Below are 18,045 nucleotides of genomic sequence, written 5' to 3'. Positions count from 1 at the left end.
TTTTTCATTTTTTCCACTGCAGCTGTAACAAGGCCAAGGAAGATGCGAGGTGGGGAGGTGCACGCGTGGCGTGGGAGGGCACGCTAGAGCAGGACTTGTGGTTTTGTACTCACAGCCTTGGCAGCCAGCGTCGTACTCGAACTGCTTGAGCACCATCGTACCGTTGTCCTTGAGCGTGACGTCGTCCGCGCCGACTTTCCCCTGTTTCGTGTTCAGCTTGCCCAGGCTCTGTTCTTTTGGCAGCACAAATGTGTCAGGCACCTTCACGTGGCCGAAGTCAGCCTGCGTTGCACCCACCGACAAGATGCCATGAGGAAAAAATAAACAAAAATAAAATCCGGCATGGGCCAACACATCTTGTCTTCTATGTATGCGCGAGAGCATCATTGAGTTACTTTTGTTCATTTATGAATAATGGAACCATCACTTAGGGTTTCAGCTGAGGGTGTATATGTTTGCTGAATTAAGAAATTGGCAAACAAATAAGAATAAATACAGGTTAGCTAAGTAGACGCTTTCGAAAAAAAAACATTGATTCACAATAAACAGGCACAAGGGCATATCATGAAATCAGCACTACGTCCAAGATAATCACTACTGGAGGATGATAGCTAAAGTGATTCAAATAAACAAGCACATGTAACGGAATTCAGATAATTACTACTAGAGGTGCACAACAAAAGGATGGCTGTGAAAAAACTTCGTTAACAAGTTTATTCCATTGCGCAATTGTCCTAGGGAAAAACGAGTATATTTGAAAGCGTTATTGCGGGTGGAGAAAGGGGTTAGTGTCAAGGCGTGTCTCTGCCTTGTAGCACATCTTGTAATGAAGTGAAGTATCTGGGATACGTCTAACTTAACCTTTAACTAACTGAAACAAACATTACAATCTCAAAACTTTAGTTCTTTGTGTAGGTGTCGGCTAATAAAGATGTCAATTAGTCAATAGAATTTTGCTATTACAACAGCGGATAGCCTACATTAGCGTTATCAACTCTTTGCATGGTCGAGCACATTAGTCACCACGCAAGTTCAAAGTAAAAGGAAAACAGGATGGATGAAAACAACGCGATGTACACGCGCTATGAGGGCCTCATACAGGCTGGCTGACGTTTGGATGGGTAGCCCGGTTTTCGTCAAAGGCACTTCATCGTCACGGACTAACCCTTTTTAAGTTAACGCACCAGTGCCTTTAACAACGATCGGGCCACCTATCGAAACAACGGCCAGCCTGTCAAGTTCTTATTCCCGTTCGTACCTCTACACTACAGAGCCATATCGCTTAACTACGCACGGCAAAGCAGCCGAAATTTGCCAATAATCATCCAACACAGGACGAACGTAGCAACAATTTAGTTAGCCTACGGGATAGCCAAAGTTAGCCAAAATAAATCCATACTTAAAGGAAACGGCACTATCCGTATGCGTGCGTCAGGCCACGGCGGAACCGCTCCCTCTTCGCCGTTCATCGTTCGGGCCAAGACGTGAGCTCGCACATAATATAGACAACCTCTAAAGGTTGGTGATCAATGAGCGGGAGACACCCACCATGGTAGCTTAGCACGTAAGGTGTTACACTGCGAAGTTCGAGGACGTGGGTTTGATTCGCGGTACAGTGGCCAAGGACCTAGTGACTTATTATTATTGCTGAGCTTTTGCGCTATAGAATCGGAAGTTTTCTCGGGCTTCGCTGCTGTTAAATTTTGTATGTAGCGCTCTTCGGATTAATGCGAATATACTGCACGTGAGGTGTGACACTTGTCAGCGGACATTTTTGTGCTTGTGCTCGCTCGTGTTCATAACTCAGTTGCCCGCGGAATAGGAAACCGCGGCACGATCACAAACAATGCGCCACTTACCGATGCTTTCGTGCAATAAACGCCAATAGACTTGTAGTCGGTGATCTTGTGGGGAAGAGTGAGGTACACTACGGCGCCGCTGTATCGTTTCAGGAAATCCGTGCTGCAAGAGTCACCATAGCCATTGATTACAATTAGTCACGTGGTTGTAACGGCGAAAAACGCAGCAGCCAAATCGCTAAAGATGCAACTTTCATTGGCGAAGCTTGCACCCAGCAAAACAATATTGATAACTCGCACCTGACGTCATAGACGCAGGTTCTTAACGGCCTTGTACCCAAACATGGCGGCTTTGATGACGTCTAAGTGGCATAATAACGCTGTGGTTAACCTGCCTCAACGTGATAACGAAGCGGCTGGGGCGTTTATGGCCTCTGCTCATGAATAACGAAAGAACCTGCACGCAATGCACCGGTGACATGAAACGTGACATCCCAAACATTGCGTCCCACCATGTTGGCACACCAACACGGCAGTTTCCATGACGTCAGTGCAATCACCTATACTCGCGATACAACGTCAGCGTCCTCGTCGGAAATATTGCCCATGTGTGAAACGCTCCTGTGCATACGTCATCGTACAACGTTCCAGCGCTACTGCTAGAATCTGATTACAGCGATGGGAAACACCGGGGAAGGTGCCGATACATTCATGCGTGGCTTGCGCTGAGCATCATACTTTGCATAATAGTTTGAACTGGTGGAAACCGGTTACTGTGGAAAAGAGGGAACAAGTGCGTGTGTCAGTATACTCGTGTCCATATAAAGGAACACACAAGAAACAAAATGAAACTATGTCACCACACGCTGTAGGACAGGCGTTAAGGGTAAGACGGAGGCTTGAAGCATAGGTCGGCAAAAGAGTTGGAGCTCACTCAGACTCACTCGACAAATATATTCTGCTCTCAGGGCTCGCTCGGACTCAGACTCATCAAAAGTTTCCTCAGCCAGACACACTCGGACTCAATCTCACTGAAACTTTCCTCAAGTGGACTCACTCGGACTCAAACTCACCAAAATATTACTCGCCCGGACTCACTCAAACTCAGACTCACGGCTTGACTTGAGTCTGAGTGAGTCGACTCATGAGTGAGTTTTCCGACCTATGGCTTAAGTGATCAGAAATCGTCGAACAGCGAATGTCACTGGGGTCAATGTTCCGACAAGTCGACTTGTCTTCGTTCAGGGCCTCCCTTAGCAACGGCTTTACGTACGACTTGCTCGTTCTCTGATTATGACCAGGATTTCTGGACATGCACACGTAGCGCCATCTCTCGCCGGTGGCAGCGGCGGCCAGCCGTAACTGAAGGGGAAATAGAAAAAAGATTATATCTGACGAAGAAAGCTAGTTACCATAAAGGTTCTATACAGGACATACCCACTGGAACATTCTGCTAGAATTGCAGTGTCGCACTACAAATCGCGTGGCTTCCCTGAGTGTTTAATACGTTGCAATGCGCACCCTAGTGTTTCGAATGGGCGGAGTTGAACTGTCCTGGGGAAGCCACACGCTTTGTGCTGCGATACTGCAATTTTACTAAAATCATCCAGTTGGTCTCTTCTGTATAGAACAGGGAGTCCTTTTTGGTAACGAGCTCTTTTGTTCTCGTCTATTTCCCAGTCTGTTACGGCAGGACACGTTGCTGCCGCCAAGAGATGGCGCCCATTACAGATTTCCCCAAAATCCCGGGAATTAAAGAGGGGAGGAGTAGGAGAGTAGCGTGCGCGCACAGGAGAAAAAACATGGTTGATCCCTCCGTCATAGGAATCGGTATAACACGTAAGTGAAACGTATCTACACAGTAGTAGTGCTTATTCCGTAATGATATATGAGAGCTTGTACAATGTCTATTCGTGTTTGGCAGCTATAGCACCGACTGGCGTGGATGCACCCATGTTGACGCCTAGTTCGTAGGGGTTCTTAGCTTGAGCCGCGAACTCGTGAGTCCCGCTGGCCTCTGTCTCGCTCCACCAAGGCACGACTTTCGCCCGTCGAAATCGTGTCCTTTCTGCAACACGTATTCAGCAGTAAATTTTTTTTTATTTACTCTCGTACCCACAGCGCCATTTAGGCATTACAGTGGTGGGAGGGGGAGGGGTTATACATTGCAGTTTGAACACCCAATGGTAGTCCACAATGGTAGTTTTGTTAGTCTGTGCTCTCGCAATCGAAGTAGTCGGCGGCGGAGAAATCCCGTTGGTGCACGTGGAAGCTGCACTACTCCGATGAGCCGGCGCACGCTAACACGAAACGAAGGCAAAGTATGTACTGCGTCTAGGGTGCCTCGGCGACGCCAGCGCGGTCAGTGTCCCTTGCTGGTATCGAAAACGCTTTAACCATGACCTCCGATATCGCGCGCAATCTCGGAGTAAGAGCTAGTTAAGTGTCGATTGTGACGCATTACTTCTTTTCACGTCTCACAGACGGCGGCACCACCCCCATTCCGCCTCGCCTATCTACACCCCCAACAGAGAGCACCGTGCGAGAGAGAATGTGCGAAAGATATAAGGCGCGTTCGTGAGGGGTCCAGCATCTGCCAAGCTAGCTTAGCTGGTTTAGCATTGGGCGCTTACCGTCGCGGCCGCAGCATCGTGGGTTCAATTCCCAGCGGCGGATCCGTTTCTTCGTTTTTTAAAGACGATAGTCTTCCTCGGGGAACTTAAGCGCACAAATTTTGGTCTGTCTGTTTGTCTGTCTGTCTGTCATCCGATTCAGCCACCCGGCCAAAATTCAACCACTTGCTTACCGCCCACCCACCTTGAACTGGTACGGCCGTTCATACTTGTGAACACTGTCGAGTAAAAAGTAAATATTATGCATATTTGAGGCGCGGCATCAATACGTAAGTATTAGGTGGTGTGTTCCTTTAATAGAAAATACGTAGATAAGTAATCCTGAAGACCCTAATGTTTCTTAGGCTGCGCTGAAAATGCTAGTGTTTCTTAGGCTGCGCTGAAAATGCGACGCTATGAGGCAGATGCGGTGGTTCAACGTAGAGGAGGAGGTCTCGTGTAGTACGACCGGCACAAGACTATCGTCTTTCGAAGACATTTGCAGAGAAGCACGCAAATACGCGGCCAATTTTTTTCTTTCTGACCCGTTGGCGTCCATTTTATGAACGCCATATCCGGCAACGGAAGTACTTGGTTGACCCCGGCATAAAACACTTTCGTGTTAAAAAGGAAAGCAAGGGTAGGGCTATGGAGATAAAGAGGTTGGCGTAACGAACAGGGACGACCACGGAATGAGGAGCTCCCTTCGACCACTCGGCGAAGTCGAGAGGAGGGTATCATTTAGTGTCCAGTAGCTTCCCTGGTACGAGGAGATTTGATTCAAAATTCTGTTGCAAACGATTCACTGTAGTTGTAGCCTAACGATATTTAAGAATGTTTCAAAGCTGAAGGGATCAAGCATTTTTGTTCAGAATGACTATTCTCAAGCCGCTTTGAAGAAACGTAAGCTATTATGGGAAAGTACGAAGCATGATAAGTAGCTCGGAAAGAAAGTTTCACTTCAGCACGATAAGCTACGGATTGATAATGATGTATTCATCTGGAATGAAACAACTAACCAACATGAGATAACTTCTGGTTCTCGTGCCAATGTACATTCTACTTGACAAGTCAAGAAAAGGCTTGTTAGATTACTGAACATTAACGCACGCAGTATAGTGAATAAAACTAATCAATTGGAATCGGTTCTTTTGTCGCACTCCCCACATGTTGTGGTTTTAACGGAAGCCTGGCTACACGATGAAGTTAGCGACAAGGACATAATCCCACCTGGCTACAAAATAATTCGACGAGATAGAACTTCTAGGGGTGGTGGTGTGGCCATTGTTGCGAAGTCGTCTGTTCAGGTAATTTCGGTGATCCAATCGAAGGACACTGAAAGCCTCTGCGTTAAGCTAAACATTTATGGTCATGTCTTCATTTTATGTGCCGTTTACAGGCCACCTGACTCAGCCCCTGATTATTTATTAAAAATTAGTGACCACATTTCACAATTCAATAAAAGTAAACTTCTGGTGGTTGGTGGTTTCAACCTACCAGGCATTGATTGGGACCGTATTAAATCGGGTGCCGGTTCTGTACGTGACGCAAACGTTCTTTTTGATATGATGCTTAGCCGCAATCTTGTACAAGTAGTTCGCGAGCCTACCAGACATGGAACCGGTCTCGGCTCTCTCCTTGATCTCGTCTTTCTTGATCGTTCCTTTGCTAATTACCATGTATCTGTAGAGCCTGGCCTATCTGACCGTGATATTGTTGCTGTATACTTTTCGCTGAATGTTAAACATACGCCTGACACGCATCCACCTGTGATTGTGAAAGATTTTGCACGGGCTGACGATATCAGTATAACAGAATATCTTGAATCTTGCTTTTGTGAATTTCGCGCGAGTGACGTCCTTGAGCTTTGGACCAAGTTTAAAGTCATGTGCTTATTCTGAATCGATCAGTTCATACCGAACAAACGTGTAAAGCCAATTAAACACACACCTTGGATGAACAGACGTACCATTCAGTTAAAACGTAAAGCCAAACGATCACGAAAAAAAGGAGCTGCTGCCGTTAATTTAACCAATGTTCGTATGGCTTTGTCAGAATCTATCACAGAAGCAAAGAAGTTTTATTTCAGCAACACTTTAACTAATTTTATAAGGGAAGATCCGCAGAAGTTTTGGAACTTTATTAAGGAGCAAAACAAATCGATAACGAGCATTACCCACGACGGTACTGCAATAACCGACCCCAAAAGCATTGGTAACCTTTTAAATGCCTACTTTCACAGTGTCTTCTCCCCGCCTACTCAGCCTTCTTTTCAAATTTCACGGTCCTGCTCTTCAGGTATCAATATTTCTCAACAAGGTGTGCTTAACATGCTTCTACGATTGAAGACGAAATCTTCCGTCGGTCCTGATAGCATTCCAAAATCCTTCCTCCGGCGTTTCGCTGAACCACTAAGTAAATTTCTCGTCGTAATCTTTCAGGCCTCTCTAGAATCCGCGATACTTCCACCTGATTGGAAAATTGCACGCATTGTACCGATCTTAAAAAAGGCCGACCCATCTTCGGTCTTAAATTACCGTCCGATTTCTATTTTATCATCTTCTTGCAAAATAATTGAGCATATCGTTGCGGACTACATTAATAACTTCTTAAATGAGCATGACATTCTAACTGCCTTTCAACATGCCTTCAGAAAGGGTCTTTCGACAATCACCCAATTGAGTACGGTCATACATTCTTTCGCTTCTGTTCTTGACAGAGGTGGCCAAATGGACGTTATATTTCTAGATTTTCAAAAGGCCTTTGACGTAGTTCCTCATGACAAATTAATCTGCAAATTACAGTTCCTTGGTTTTCTTGGCTTCATCCTATCATGGATATCTGCTTATTTAATGCATCGGAAACAGCGTGTTGTGATTGACAGACAGCAATCTGATTCTTTCTCGGTAACCTCTGGCGTCCCTCAGGGAAGTGTACTTGGCCCGCTATTATTCCTTATTTATTGCAACGACATAGTAGATGTCATACAAGCCCTAGTAAATATTCGTCTTTTCGCAGACGACTGCGTTATTCTTAACGAAATTAATACAGTTGAAGACCAATTCTTGCTTAGTGCAGCCTTAAACAGTATTTTTAAGTGGAGCAATAAATGGGGCATGAAACTAAACTCTTCCAAGTTTGTGCTCCTGCGTTTAACTAAAAAAACAGTACCCCTGAAGTTTTCATACTCCATTGGCCAATACCCTTTGATTGAAGTTGACGAGTACAAATATCTTGGAGTTACCATTACTAACAACCTCAACTGGAGCACCCACATTTCTAACACCGCATCTTCAGCTTTCAGAAAATTATGTCTACGTCGCCACAAGCTTAAACATGCATCCCCTGACGTGAAAGCTTTAGCCTATACCACTTTTATAAGACCCAAATTAAAATACGCCTGCATTATTTGGGATCCTTTCACTAAAACTAATATTAATACTTTTTAAAGAATACAGAGAAAAGGCCTGCGATTCATTTTTTCTAAATACAGCCCGCGAGGATTCTGTAACTGATCTTATACGTTCTAACGGTTTTCACAAACTTCAAATGAGGCGTAAAATATCCCGACTGAAGTTCCTTCATTCTTCGTTAAATCGTAAATTTTTTACAGATCCCAGTCCTTACATAACCCTTTCTGAGACTAGGAAAACCCGTCATTCCCATTCCCTCACACTCTCCCCTTATGTTGCCAGATTTAAACTCTTTAAATATTCCTTTTTTCTCCGCACCATAGAAGAATGGAACCTGATACCTTTTGGTTATCTGGACTCGACTGAATCAATACAGAATTACTTCCTCACTATTTCCTAATTATTTTTTATTTAGAGTTGTTTTTATCTTTACCTGACTTGTTTATGATACCAAATTGTGCATTGTACGTGTATTTATGTTGTAACCTGCCCCTCCTGCATGGGCCACATGGCCTGCAGTATTTTGTAAATAAAAAAAAATAACAGCTTGTAGAGGACACCTTGAGGACCTCGTAAGGCAGAGAAAATAGATAAATACATGCGTTTATGGGCAAAACGTGTACGCACCTTCCTTTTTCGTCGGGCAGCATATCGCCAGTGCCGTCGACCTTCTCGGTTGTCCCAGCCAAGAAGCGCGCCGCTGCATGGAATTGATACAGTGCAAAGTGAATATTCTGCCACCGAGGTCCGCTGTAATGTATAGCGCATGCTAGGCTTGGCGTCTCGTCTACTGCAGAGCAAGGGACTTGCGTCCCATTGTGTGCTATTAGTCCTTCCAAAAATACCCTCCCCCCTCCCCCCTCTCTTGCGCGTTCTGTCTGACTAGATGCAGAAATGTATTCGCAATGCCCATAGACTGTCGCGCCGCCAAGCGGAGTTCAGGAGCGCCCTCTCGAGGAGGGTTAGTAGAAGACAAAATGGCAGCACTAAGCTGTCGCTCCCTTGTTCGGCTGTGCTAGCCTCAGTGTTAACGCGTTGGCAAGAAAGGGACACTACGATTTTGCATGTTTGATTATCATGCTTACTGCTGCTCCAATGACACACACACGGTATACGTATCATGTGGCACATGTATATTTATTTTAGGGATCCGATGAGTTAAGCTTCTCCGCTCTTCTGCGCCGTTGAGCAGCATTTGCGCTCTCCTACTCCATGGCTATACCACACTGGCAAACGCCAGTCAGAGGCGCTATCAAGCGGCTCCAGCGCAGTGTGAGACGGTGACTTTTGCACATAACTTGCAACGCGCTGCTCAAGCAGAAAGGACGCACGGAACGAACATACACCGGATGAGCGCGAACTAACAACTGTCACAGCTCGACAGTTAAAGCGCGCTGGTCAAATACAAAGCAGGACGCATGAAACGAATGCACACGTATACACAGGATGAGAGCGAACAGTTGTAAATTATTTATTTGTGAGCAGCGAGCTCCTTTCGCAAAAGCGGCCGCTGCAGTGAGCGAAGTGACCGTCGTGCTCTCTCTAACTTCAACGCAAACTTGCGGTGAGAGCGCGAGACGTACAAGATAAGCGCGCGCGCAGGAGCGACCACGCCCTGTAGAGGCGCACGCTCATCTGAACGCGTGGGGCGACGACCTTTAAAGCACGGCCTTCGAGCCCTTCGCGCCATCTCGCCAGTGTTAACGAAAACACGCTGATGTACCCCGATCTCTGAGTACAGCCACTGGTAAATGGTGTATATAAATAGCACGCCGTTAGTGTGACGAAGAACATGGTGTCTGTGGCGGAGTCGTTTCGCGCTGCGCGCTGGTGATCGAGGGGTCGTAAGTTCGACTCTCGGTCTCTCGGTGACGGAACTTTTGTAGCTAGCTACACTGGCCTAGCCGAGCCAGTTTCGCGTGGATTCTCAAGAGTCGTGGTGCGCATGCGCGAGGATCAGTGATGTCACGCACCGGAGCCGCCGCCGCGCGCGACTCGCCGCCGCCGGTCTGCGCTTTCCAGAGCAGTGACATCGTAGCGTTAGCAGACGTATTGGCGCCGGCGCGCGCGCATCTATTCGCCTTCACTGTGCAGTCGCCGTCTGACACTGCCGCCGCCGATCTGCGCTTTCCAGAGGAGTGACGTCGTAGCCTTGGCAGACGTATTGGCGGCGGAGCTCGCGCAGCTATTCGCCTTCGCTGTGCAGTCACCGTCTCACACTGCGCTGGAGCCGCTTGATAGCGCCTCTGGCTGGCGTTTGCCAGTGTGGTATAGCCATGGAGAAGGAGAGCGCAAATGCTGCTCAACGGCGCAGAAGAGCGGAGAAGCTTAACTCATCGGATCCCGAAAATAAATATACATGTGCCACATAATACGTATACCGTGTGTGTGTCATTGGAGCAGCAGTAAGCATGATAATCAAGCTAATCGTAGACAATCAGGAAGGCTAAGAATAATTAGGTGAACCTTTGCTAACGCTACGTTATCCTGGCATAGCCGAGCTAAGCCACTGTAACAATTTTTCTTCTAGTTTTTTTCTGTGCCATATGTTAGTCTTTATATTTTACAACGTCATATCCGTGACGGAAATGCGTCAGTGGAGCCGTCGTGGACCCAGGGCCAAGGGTGGCGTTTTCCCGCAAACTTTTGTCGTTCCCACCGCGCATACCTTCTTACGACGCACGAAATATATGACACAAATAACTGCTCGATATTTTGGCGCCTGTTCTAGCTCACGCACAGCAAAGAGCAGTAGTGTTTTTCTTTAAATTACATTTCGCTGTATCCCGATTTTACGAGCTGCACGCACACCCAAGCGAATGGAAAACCGGTATCGTGCGCGATGCTGTAGACAGCGCACTGCCACGCTCTATTTGGCCTACCACCCCGCCACGGTGGTCTAGTGGTTATGGCGCTCGACTGCTGACCCGAAGGTCGCGGGATCGAATCCCGGCCGCGGCGGCTGCATTTTCGATGGAGGCGAAAATGTCTGAGGCCCGTGTACTTAGATTTAGGTGCACGTTAAAGAATCCCAGGTGGTCGAAATTTCCGGAGTCCTCCACTACGGCGTCTCTCATAATCATATCGTGGTTGTGGGACGTTAAACTCCAGATATCAATTATTTGGCCTACGTATACGCAAGCAAAATTGAAAAATATCGGGGGGGGGGTTTCAACCCCCCCCAACCCCCCCCCTGGCTACGCCCCAGCAGGGAAGGGTGGTGCGCTTTAGACTTCGTAAAAAGTGCGAGGCGCACAGTGGAAATTTAGTTGCGAAGAATGAATAAGGAATATTTACGAAAAGACAATCGATGAACAGAGTGCAAAAAAAAAAAAACAGTTCTTGGAAAAGGTGGCATGGAGTGGAAGAATAGATCAGAGCAGTTGGCAACAAAGTACGCGGCTAATTAAAAGCGTAAATGTGCAAACAGGAGTTGTGAAAAAGAAGGCGAGAGAGTCTGAGACGGAAAATTGGATGCGAAGGATAGAACAAAAAAAAGCCACAGTTTTGCCCCAAGGGCGAAGCAATGAATGCGATAGCAACGGATTGGTAGAGTCGCCAGCAAGCTTAGCTCGAATGATCCGCAGCGTGTCCTGAAACGGTTTCATTGACGCCAGCACCACGTAGCTTTGTGTTCTGTTGCCGAGAGGTTACCAATACATGCTAACATACTATACAAACATACCGGGGTATTATTGTCGACAACAGCGCTTCGCGACTGGCATCAGTCAAGCCAGTCCAGGCGGAGCGTTCAAGGCTGGCTTCTTTAGGATCCGATACGGAGTAACTATGCAAAACGCTGGTGGAAGTTAACATTCGTTCTGTATGTAGCTTCAATGCAAGGCAAGCGGCGAGAGCAACGCACGCACTAAGGTACGAGCCGTCGGCTGATCTCCGTCAACACAGCGCGCACGCGATCCACGCGCTTTCGCATGAAGGAGAAAACCGGCGCTTAACTCTTTCCGGCACGGTGGTCACTCCAGGTAACCAGCTTTTTTTCATTTGTTTCCTCTTGAAGCACACAAGACCCTCGCGTCAGATTTTATACGGCGCGTTTCTAAAGCTTTCAACATAGTGACAGAGATGATGCCACTTCGTTTGGGCTTCAATGTTACCGGTTACGTCTGTTTTCATCCGGCTGCCGTCGTCTTCAAGGCGTGCTACGCGATGAACCTGACATATTTTTACAGAAATGATAGTATATCCGGTTCTTATTATGTTGATAGCTTAGGACAACACGTTGTATAAATAGGTAATACCAAGGAATCCAGAATTTAAGAGCTGTATCCAGTCAGCACAGAGCTAAGTGTCGCCGAAGGTATTTATTTATTTATTTATTTATTTATTTATTTATTTATTTATTTATTTATTTATTTATCAAATACTGCGGACACGTAGTCCAAGCAGTTGGTGGTCACCTAGAGGGACCACCGTGCATGAAGGGTCTTAGAAGGCTGGTAATATGTTATTTTTTGTTGGTGCTTAGAGGAGAAGTTTTGCGAAATACTTTAATGAGCCTTCAAGATTGAGATGGATGTGTGGTATACACAATGTGCCCGTGCTCCTGCAGGGAAAAAAGCACTGTTTTGCAAACTTCCACCGAAACTGACTGGTAGACCCTTACTGCATGGTGGTCACCTGAGGTGACCACCTCATATTTTTTGAACTAAAGGTGCCATTTTTTTTCCTTGTGAGGAAATCATTTTCTCACAAAGATGTACCGTTTTTTGCATGAAACTGCTTCCTGCCAAAATGCAATTCTGTGCAGAAAAAAGTTAAAGCCCGAGGCAGACGGCACGATTTTCCATACGATGCGACGTGCGGCGTCGGATGGTCCGGCATGCGGCGCACGACGATTCAGCTCACATGGAGCGAACGAGCAATGAGCCGTAGGTTCCGCCCACATACGGCACCTCGGCATGCACACTCAGAAGACTTCGTATCCTCGCAATGAAGCACAAAACAAACAACTTCGTTCTATAAAAAATAATCACTAAATCTACGCCTTCGCGAACGACAAGCACATCGCAACAGCTCGCCGTCACTCACGACTCCGATGGTAGACCTAGCATGGCGGACGCCGGCAGTCGCCTACGCCGTTCTCAATCACACGCGAGCTCGTCATAGAGCACTTGTTTTTGCCAACATGATTAAGTTTTGTACTCGCATGTAATGCGTTAGCATACGCTATTAACTTTCTCGACGTCATCGATGTGAAGAGCAAAGGTGCAAGCGAAGCGAGCCGGCTCGCCGAGACGATGGTGTCTCTGTGTGTACCTGTGAAATGGCCTTGCATCGCTACTCGAGATCTCGCTAGTGGTTTCAAAACGGGCACTGTATTGCAGAAATGGCACACCTCAAACATCGCTATATTCAATCACGAATTATTTCACGTCACAAACAAACTGTACTCGACATTTATCACGCCGCCGCGAGTGGCGATGTTGGCAAATGCTCCGAGGCTAGACTCCACCGACTCGCCTTGGCCACGGAGCGGCGACAGGGAGAGGGCGCCACCAGCGGCGTGACGACACACATCTCCCGAGCTGTCATTGGCTGCAGCCGCCCGACGCGGCGACGAAAATATCTGCCCGGTTTGATGCACGCCGGGCATGCGATGCGGCGGTCCGATGCAATGAAACGTCACCATTCCGGTTGCCCCACCGCCTTGTCGGACGTCGCATCGCATCGAAAATAGTACCGTCTGTCTCGCCCTTCAATCTCTGCTTTAGTCGCGACCGCCGGAAGCTCACAAACGCGTTCAATCGCACAAAGAACATATGTACGAAGCAAAGTAGGATGTCATCGATTTGGACTTTATACGGAACATGACGGTGACGGAGCTGCCGACGGCAACATGCACGTCGAGCGTCCATGTTTGTTTATTTACAGAATACCTGCGTTGCTGCGAAGGTATTATCGCAGGGTAGACCGTTTGAGCACCAAATGTTAAATTGTTTTACCGCAGTAAGCAATGAAATACATAAAACAAGGTTAACATCAACGTAAAAGAGGTGAAACAGACAGTAGGTTAGCATTCTCAAGGGCAATAATAGATTCAAACAAAGCTAGGACAAACTGCTATCGCAATAAAACAAAATGAAGGAGGTCATAGCGGCAGGCAATAACATCCAAGCGCGAGACCAGCCTTTCGATGCGAGACGCAGCTGCGGTACGTGCGTGTACATGGCCCGTTCCGATGGCGGCAGTTTCGCGTGCCGCTACATTGCGTGATTTTTTTGTGACGCGCATTGCGGTATCAGAACTGCTTGCATTTTCGTCCATTACAAAGGCACCTACCTGGTCCTTTGCCGTCGTAATTCATCTCCGTTATGAAGATGCTCTTCTCGGTGGCGGCGTACACCTTGCCCGAGACACCGTGAGCAATGGGGACGATATCGCCGATATGCGGCCCGTAGTAGGCAGCCGTAACGCCTGCGAAAAAGAGGCGAAAGTTGAAGGCGCATAAACAATTACAACGGGTTTCACCGATCGTTCAACAAAGCGAGACGGTTAATTTAATTGTGATTTTTGTAAAAATAGGAGCATTTGCAGCAATATAAGAGCCACGAATGCACGCAATATACTATGGACTGCACATTACTGAAAGGCGAGGCTGCCGTCTCACAAGCAAAGTGCTTGGTTGTAAGATTGAGTGGCACATTCATAGACGGTATGGTCTTCTAATAGCGGTATAGTTTCCGCGGACGATTGGGGAGCGTATTACAATGATTACAGTGCTCGGATGCGGACCCGAATGCTTCGATCCCGGAAGTGCGGTCGAATTTCGGTGGTGGCGAAATGCTATGGACCCGTGAACTGCGCGATGTCAGTGCAATTTAAAGAACAGCAGATGGTCAAAAGTTCCGGAGCTATGCACCACGGCGTGCCTGATAATCTATCATGCATGTCGTGGTTGTAGCACGTAAAACACCACATGGTATCACTGCTGTTAAGAGTGTAACGCCTGACCAGCGGCCATGGCCTGACATTAAAGGGACACTAAAGAGAAACAATGAAATAGGTTAAATTAATAAAGTGTGCTCGGAGAACTCTTGTGTAGTTTATTTCACCACCGTAGGCTTATTATTAGAGGAGAAAACCAAGTTCAAAGTTTCATTTTTAAATTTCGCGCCGAACTTTGTAATTCGTGACGTAAAATATTTCAAAGAGCATTTAGCGTATTTTGGCGCCACTGGCTCGATGAAATTTCCACAAACTCGTTATGTCAAGTCTCTGGCCACCTCAGAGGACAATGTACTTCGATTTAGCCGATTAGGAACTACGTAGGCCCAATCAGGCGCCGTCAAAAATATGTGACGTCTCGGCAAATGATGCGGGAATTCCAAGGCGGCGTCGCCACCTGCATTTTTTTTTGCGCGTTTTCTCGCTTATTAAGCGTCTTCTTATAAGCAGCAAGCGTGGTGCTTTTGGTATCATGGAAGACTACTTTACTATATGCGAGAAAAGTTGTTTTGCTCTTTAGTGTCCCTTTAAAATGCTGGGAAGAGGCGTCGTTGAGGGCATTTCAGAGCAAAAAAAAAAAATAGAATAAGAGAAAATAGAAGACGCAGAGGGAAAGAAAAAGTGCTGTGTAGAAGTGTTTTGTAAAAAGCATTGAAAACCGTGACAAATTACCGGCACTGTGAGTGCACCACGGTGCCTTTCATCGATAACTGTTGGGGTTTACGTCCCAAAAGCATGTCATGATTATGAGCATGCAGGGAAAAAAAGGGGTTTCCCATGGTTCACAGGCGCATTACCATCCAGCATATGGTTTTGATGCTTGTTTTGTGGTTTTCTTTATTGAAACGAATACTGAGGACTATGAAGTATGCCTTCTTTCAAAGAAAGATATGCCGTTTGCCTGCAATTGTTCTAAATTTATTTGTTTCAGATGTAGCCTGCGCTAAATAAAGGTTTTATGCACCGGCCGTGACTGAGTCTTGCCTCGCACCACAGGCCTGCGAGGACGCTTGCAGAGTTCCTCGTCACGCAAGAATTTCCCGGTTTTTTTGTTTTTTTTTTTTGTCATCCTGCGGCCGGGCTAGAGGGGAGACGCGCGCGTTCCTTCATTTGCGCGTGCCGCGTCTCTCCTCCAGCTCGGCCGTGGTCATCCGAAGGAACGATGCAAAGTCGACACCGCGCGGAAGGGATTGTCTGTCCCAGGTAGCTTGAAAAAATTGCGGGGATGCTTAAAACTTGTTGGGCCTTCTGTTGCTCTAAAGCGTCCAACTGCGCAGACAGGACAGGGACCAAAGGAAGAGACTACGACACACAGTGCTCAAACTACCAACAAGAATTCATTTCCTTGAGCACACGATTTGTATTCACCGCACCAGCGCCATCAGGCATGTGCAACAATCAACTTCGTAAATGCGTGGTGGCGCTGGTGCACTGTATAAAAATTGTGTGCTCAAAGAAATAAACCTTTATTGGTAGTTTGCGCTCTCTGTGTCGCAGTATCTTCCTTTGGTCGCTGTCCTGTCTGCGCAGTTGAACGCTTTTGGATCATGAACCAGCATGCCCAATTATCAGCCATTCGGTTGATCTGCTGCGTTGATCTGCGGCCTCTCTCTGCTCATCAATTCCACACTCAAACTACGCCTGCGTCGCATCAGGGTCGCTTGCTGCGCTCGTTTGGCAGCTGCAGCAGCTTCATCGACAGCCTCTTTCTCCCGAGGGTGGTTACGACCAGAGCCGTATAAATATACGGCTCTGGTTACGACGAGCGTTGTGTCGAGCTGCTCTAGCCTCGGTCTCCCCCGCCCGCAACGTGGGCCTGGTGACGTGACATTCGCGCTTTTGTTTTAGCTAACACTTTTTAATCACGCGATCGACCATCGCGCTTCGGTCGTCCGGGCGGCACCCCTTGTCCGGACTTCTATAAGTACTGACTGATTGCTGTTGAAACTTCGTCGGGAGACTACCACAATTTCGCGCAAGTTTTGTTGAATTGCACGTTGGCATGGGTAAAATAAAACGCAGTTTCGTCAACAATCGTTCACACGTGGGTATCGTCTGTGGTGACGTCGCACAATACATATAAGCCCGCTGCGGTGCCATCTGTCGGGGCCGACGGCAAACAACGTGCTCTTATCGAAGCCATGACAGGTGGTGTCGTCGTTATGCCACAACTTAAAGGAAAATTTTAAGTAGCATCGGAGCACAGTGGAGCAAGTTGAGATTGAAGCACGAGGTGAAAAAGCGACGCCACTTGTGCTACCATTGAAGGATGCACGGCTCAACGTAAGAAAAAAAAAAAGGTACTCACAGGGTCCTATTGTATTTGCCTAGGTCGACTCGAAGGCGAACGCCATAATGAGTAGTTATTTTACCGGGCACATACTACACGAACGCCGCTTTCAAATTTCTATATGTCACGCGAATGCCAAAAAAAAAAAAAAACATTCACCGACGATTACGATACTCAATAATGAGAATTCTGAGCGCAGCTTCGTGTTGAGGCAACGACCACTGTGTTTGAACTTTTGGCTATGCGCAGTTGTAGCAATGTAACAATCGTTATAGGCACCGTTCAGTCGAGTTTGCCAGTCTGACTGCAGCGCCAGAATACATAGCCTAGCGGATAAAAAAAGCAACCTTGAGACGGCCTCAATGAAATTGGAACGCGACGCGCGCGTTTCGCGCCCTGCATCTGTCGGCGGATTGTGGCCGGGATACATGGGGGACGCGAGCACGCGTCTATTTTCTGCGTGCCCCTAACGGTGAATGTCGAAGACATTGAGACGGGGCAGTGTGAGGAACGCAGCTCCATCTGGTCAGTGTGCGGTGCCTATATATTAGAGAGTTTGAGAATTGGGTCTCTAAGGAGTTTGGGGACCCAAGAAACTTGCGAGCCGCCAGGTCGCATGCGCAGAACCCAAGCCACTCTTCGGCTCTTGCGCTAGCATTGACCCAGGGCTAAAAAATCGAAAGCGTGGGTCCCCAAGGCGTCTTGGGTTGCCAGCAAGACGAAGCAGACGCCGCGCGGGCCACGATGCTGTTTGGCCCGCATCTCCAATTTAGTTTTGCCACGTGCGGCGCCCCGAGCGTTTGACCCAACACATGCTGCGTTTAACCCAATTCTCAATCTCTGCTCATCCTCCGAAAGCAAGAGCAGCCTACCCAACTCAGCTTGGGGACCCAGTGTCTTAGGTCCCCAATTTTCAAACTCTCTATTGCCACAGAAACTTCCAGTGCTACGCACACCACTCTGCG

The 18,045-nt window shown here is 47.4% G+C and overlaps 2 protein-coding genes across 3 annotated transcripts in view; both read right to left on the bottom strand.

Moving 5' to 3' along the window:
- Window positions 1-8,521, bottom strand: part of LOC119374125 (protein Skeletor, isoforms B/C-like) — a 40,597-nt gene extending 32,076 nt beyond the window's left edge. Inside the window, exons 1-3 of the mRNA XM_037644190.2 lie at window positions 8,452-8,521; window positions 1,860-1,962; window positions 114-282 (exon numbers count right to left, since the gene is read on the bottom strand). Coding sequence (XP_037500118.2) covers window positions 114-282; window positions 1,860-1,962; window positions 8,452-8,474 — 295 coding nt within the window. The 5' untranslated portion in view covers window positions 8,475-8,521. The remainder of the gene's footprint in view (window positions 1-113; window positions 283-1,859; window positions 1,963-8,451) is intronic.
- LOC119374136 (26S proteasome regulatory subunit 10B) overlaps window positions 1-18,045 on the bottom strand; it is a 398,774-nt gene that overhangs the window by 233,060 nt on the left and 147,669 nt on the right. The gene's annotated exons all lie outside the window — the stretch shown is intronic.

The sequence above is a fragment of the Rhipicephalus sanguineus genome, chromosome 11 (assembly GCF_013339695.2).
Source record: "Rhipicephalus sanguineus isolate Rsan-2018 chromosome 11, BIME_Rsan_1.4, whole genome shotgun sequence".
Classification (NCBI taxonomy): Eukaryota; Metazoa; Arthropoda; class Arachnida; order Ixodida; family Ixodidae; genus Rhipicephalus; species Rhipicephalus sanguineus.
Note: the sequence above shows the minus strand (reverse complement) of the source record. Positions and strands in the feature narration are given on the sequence as shown.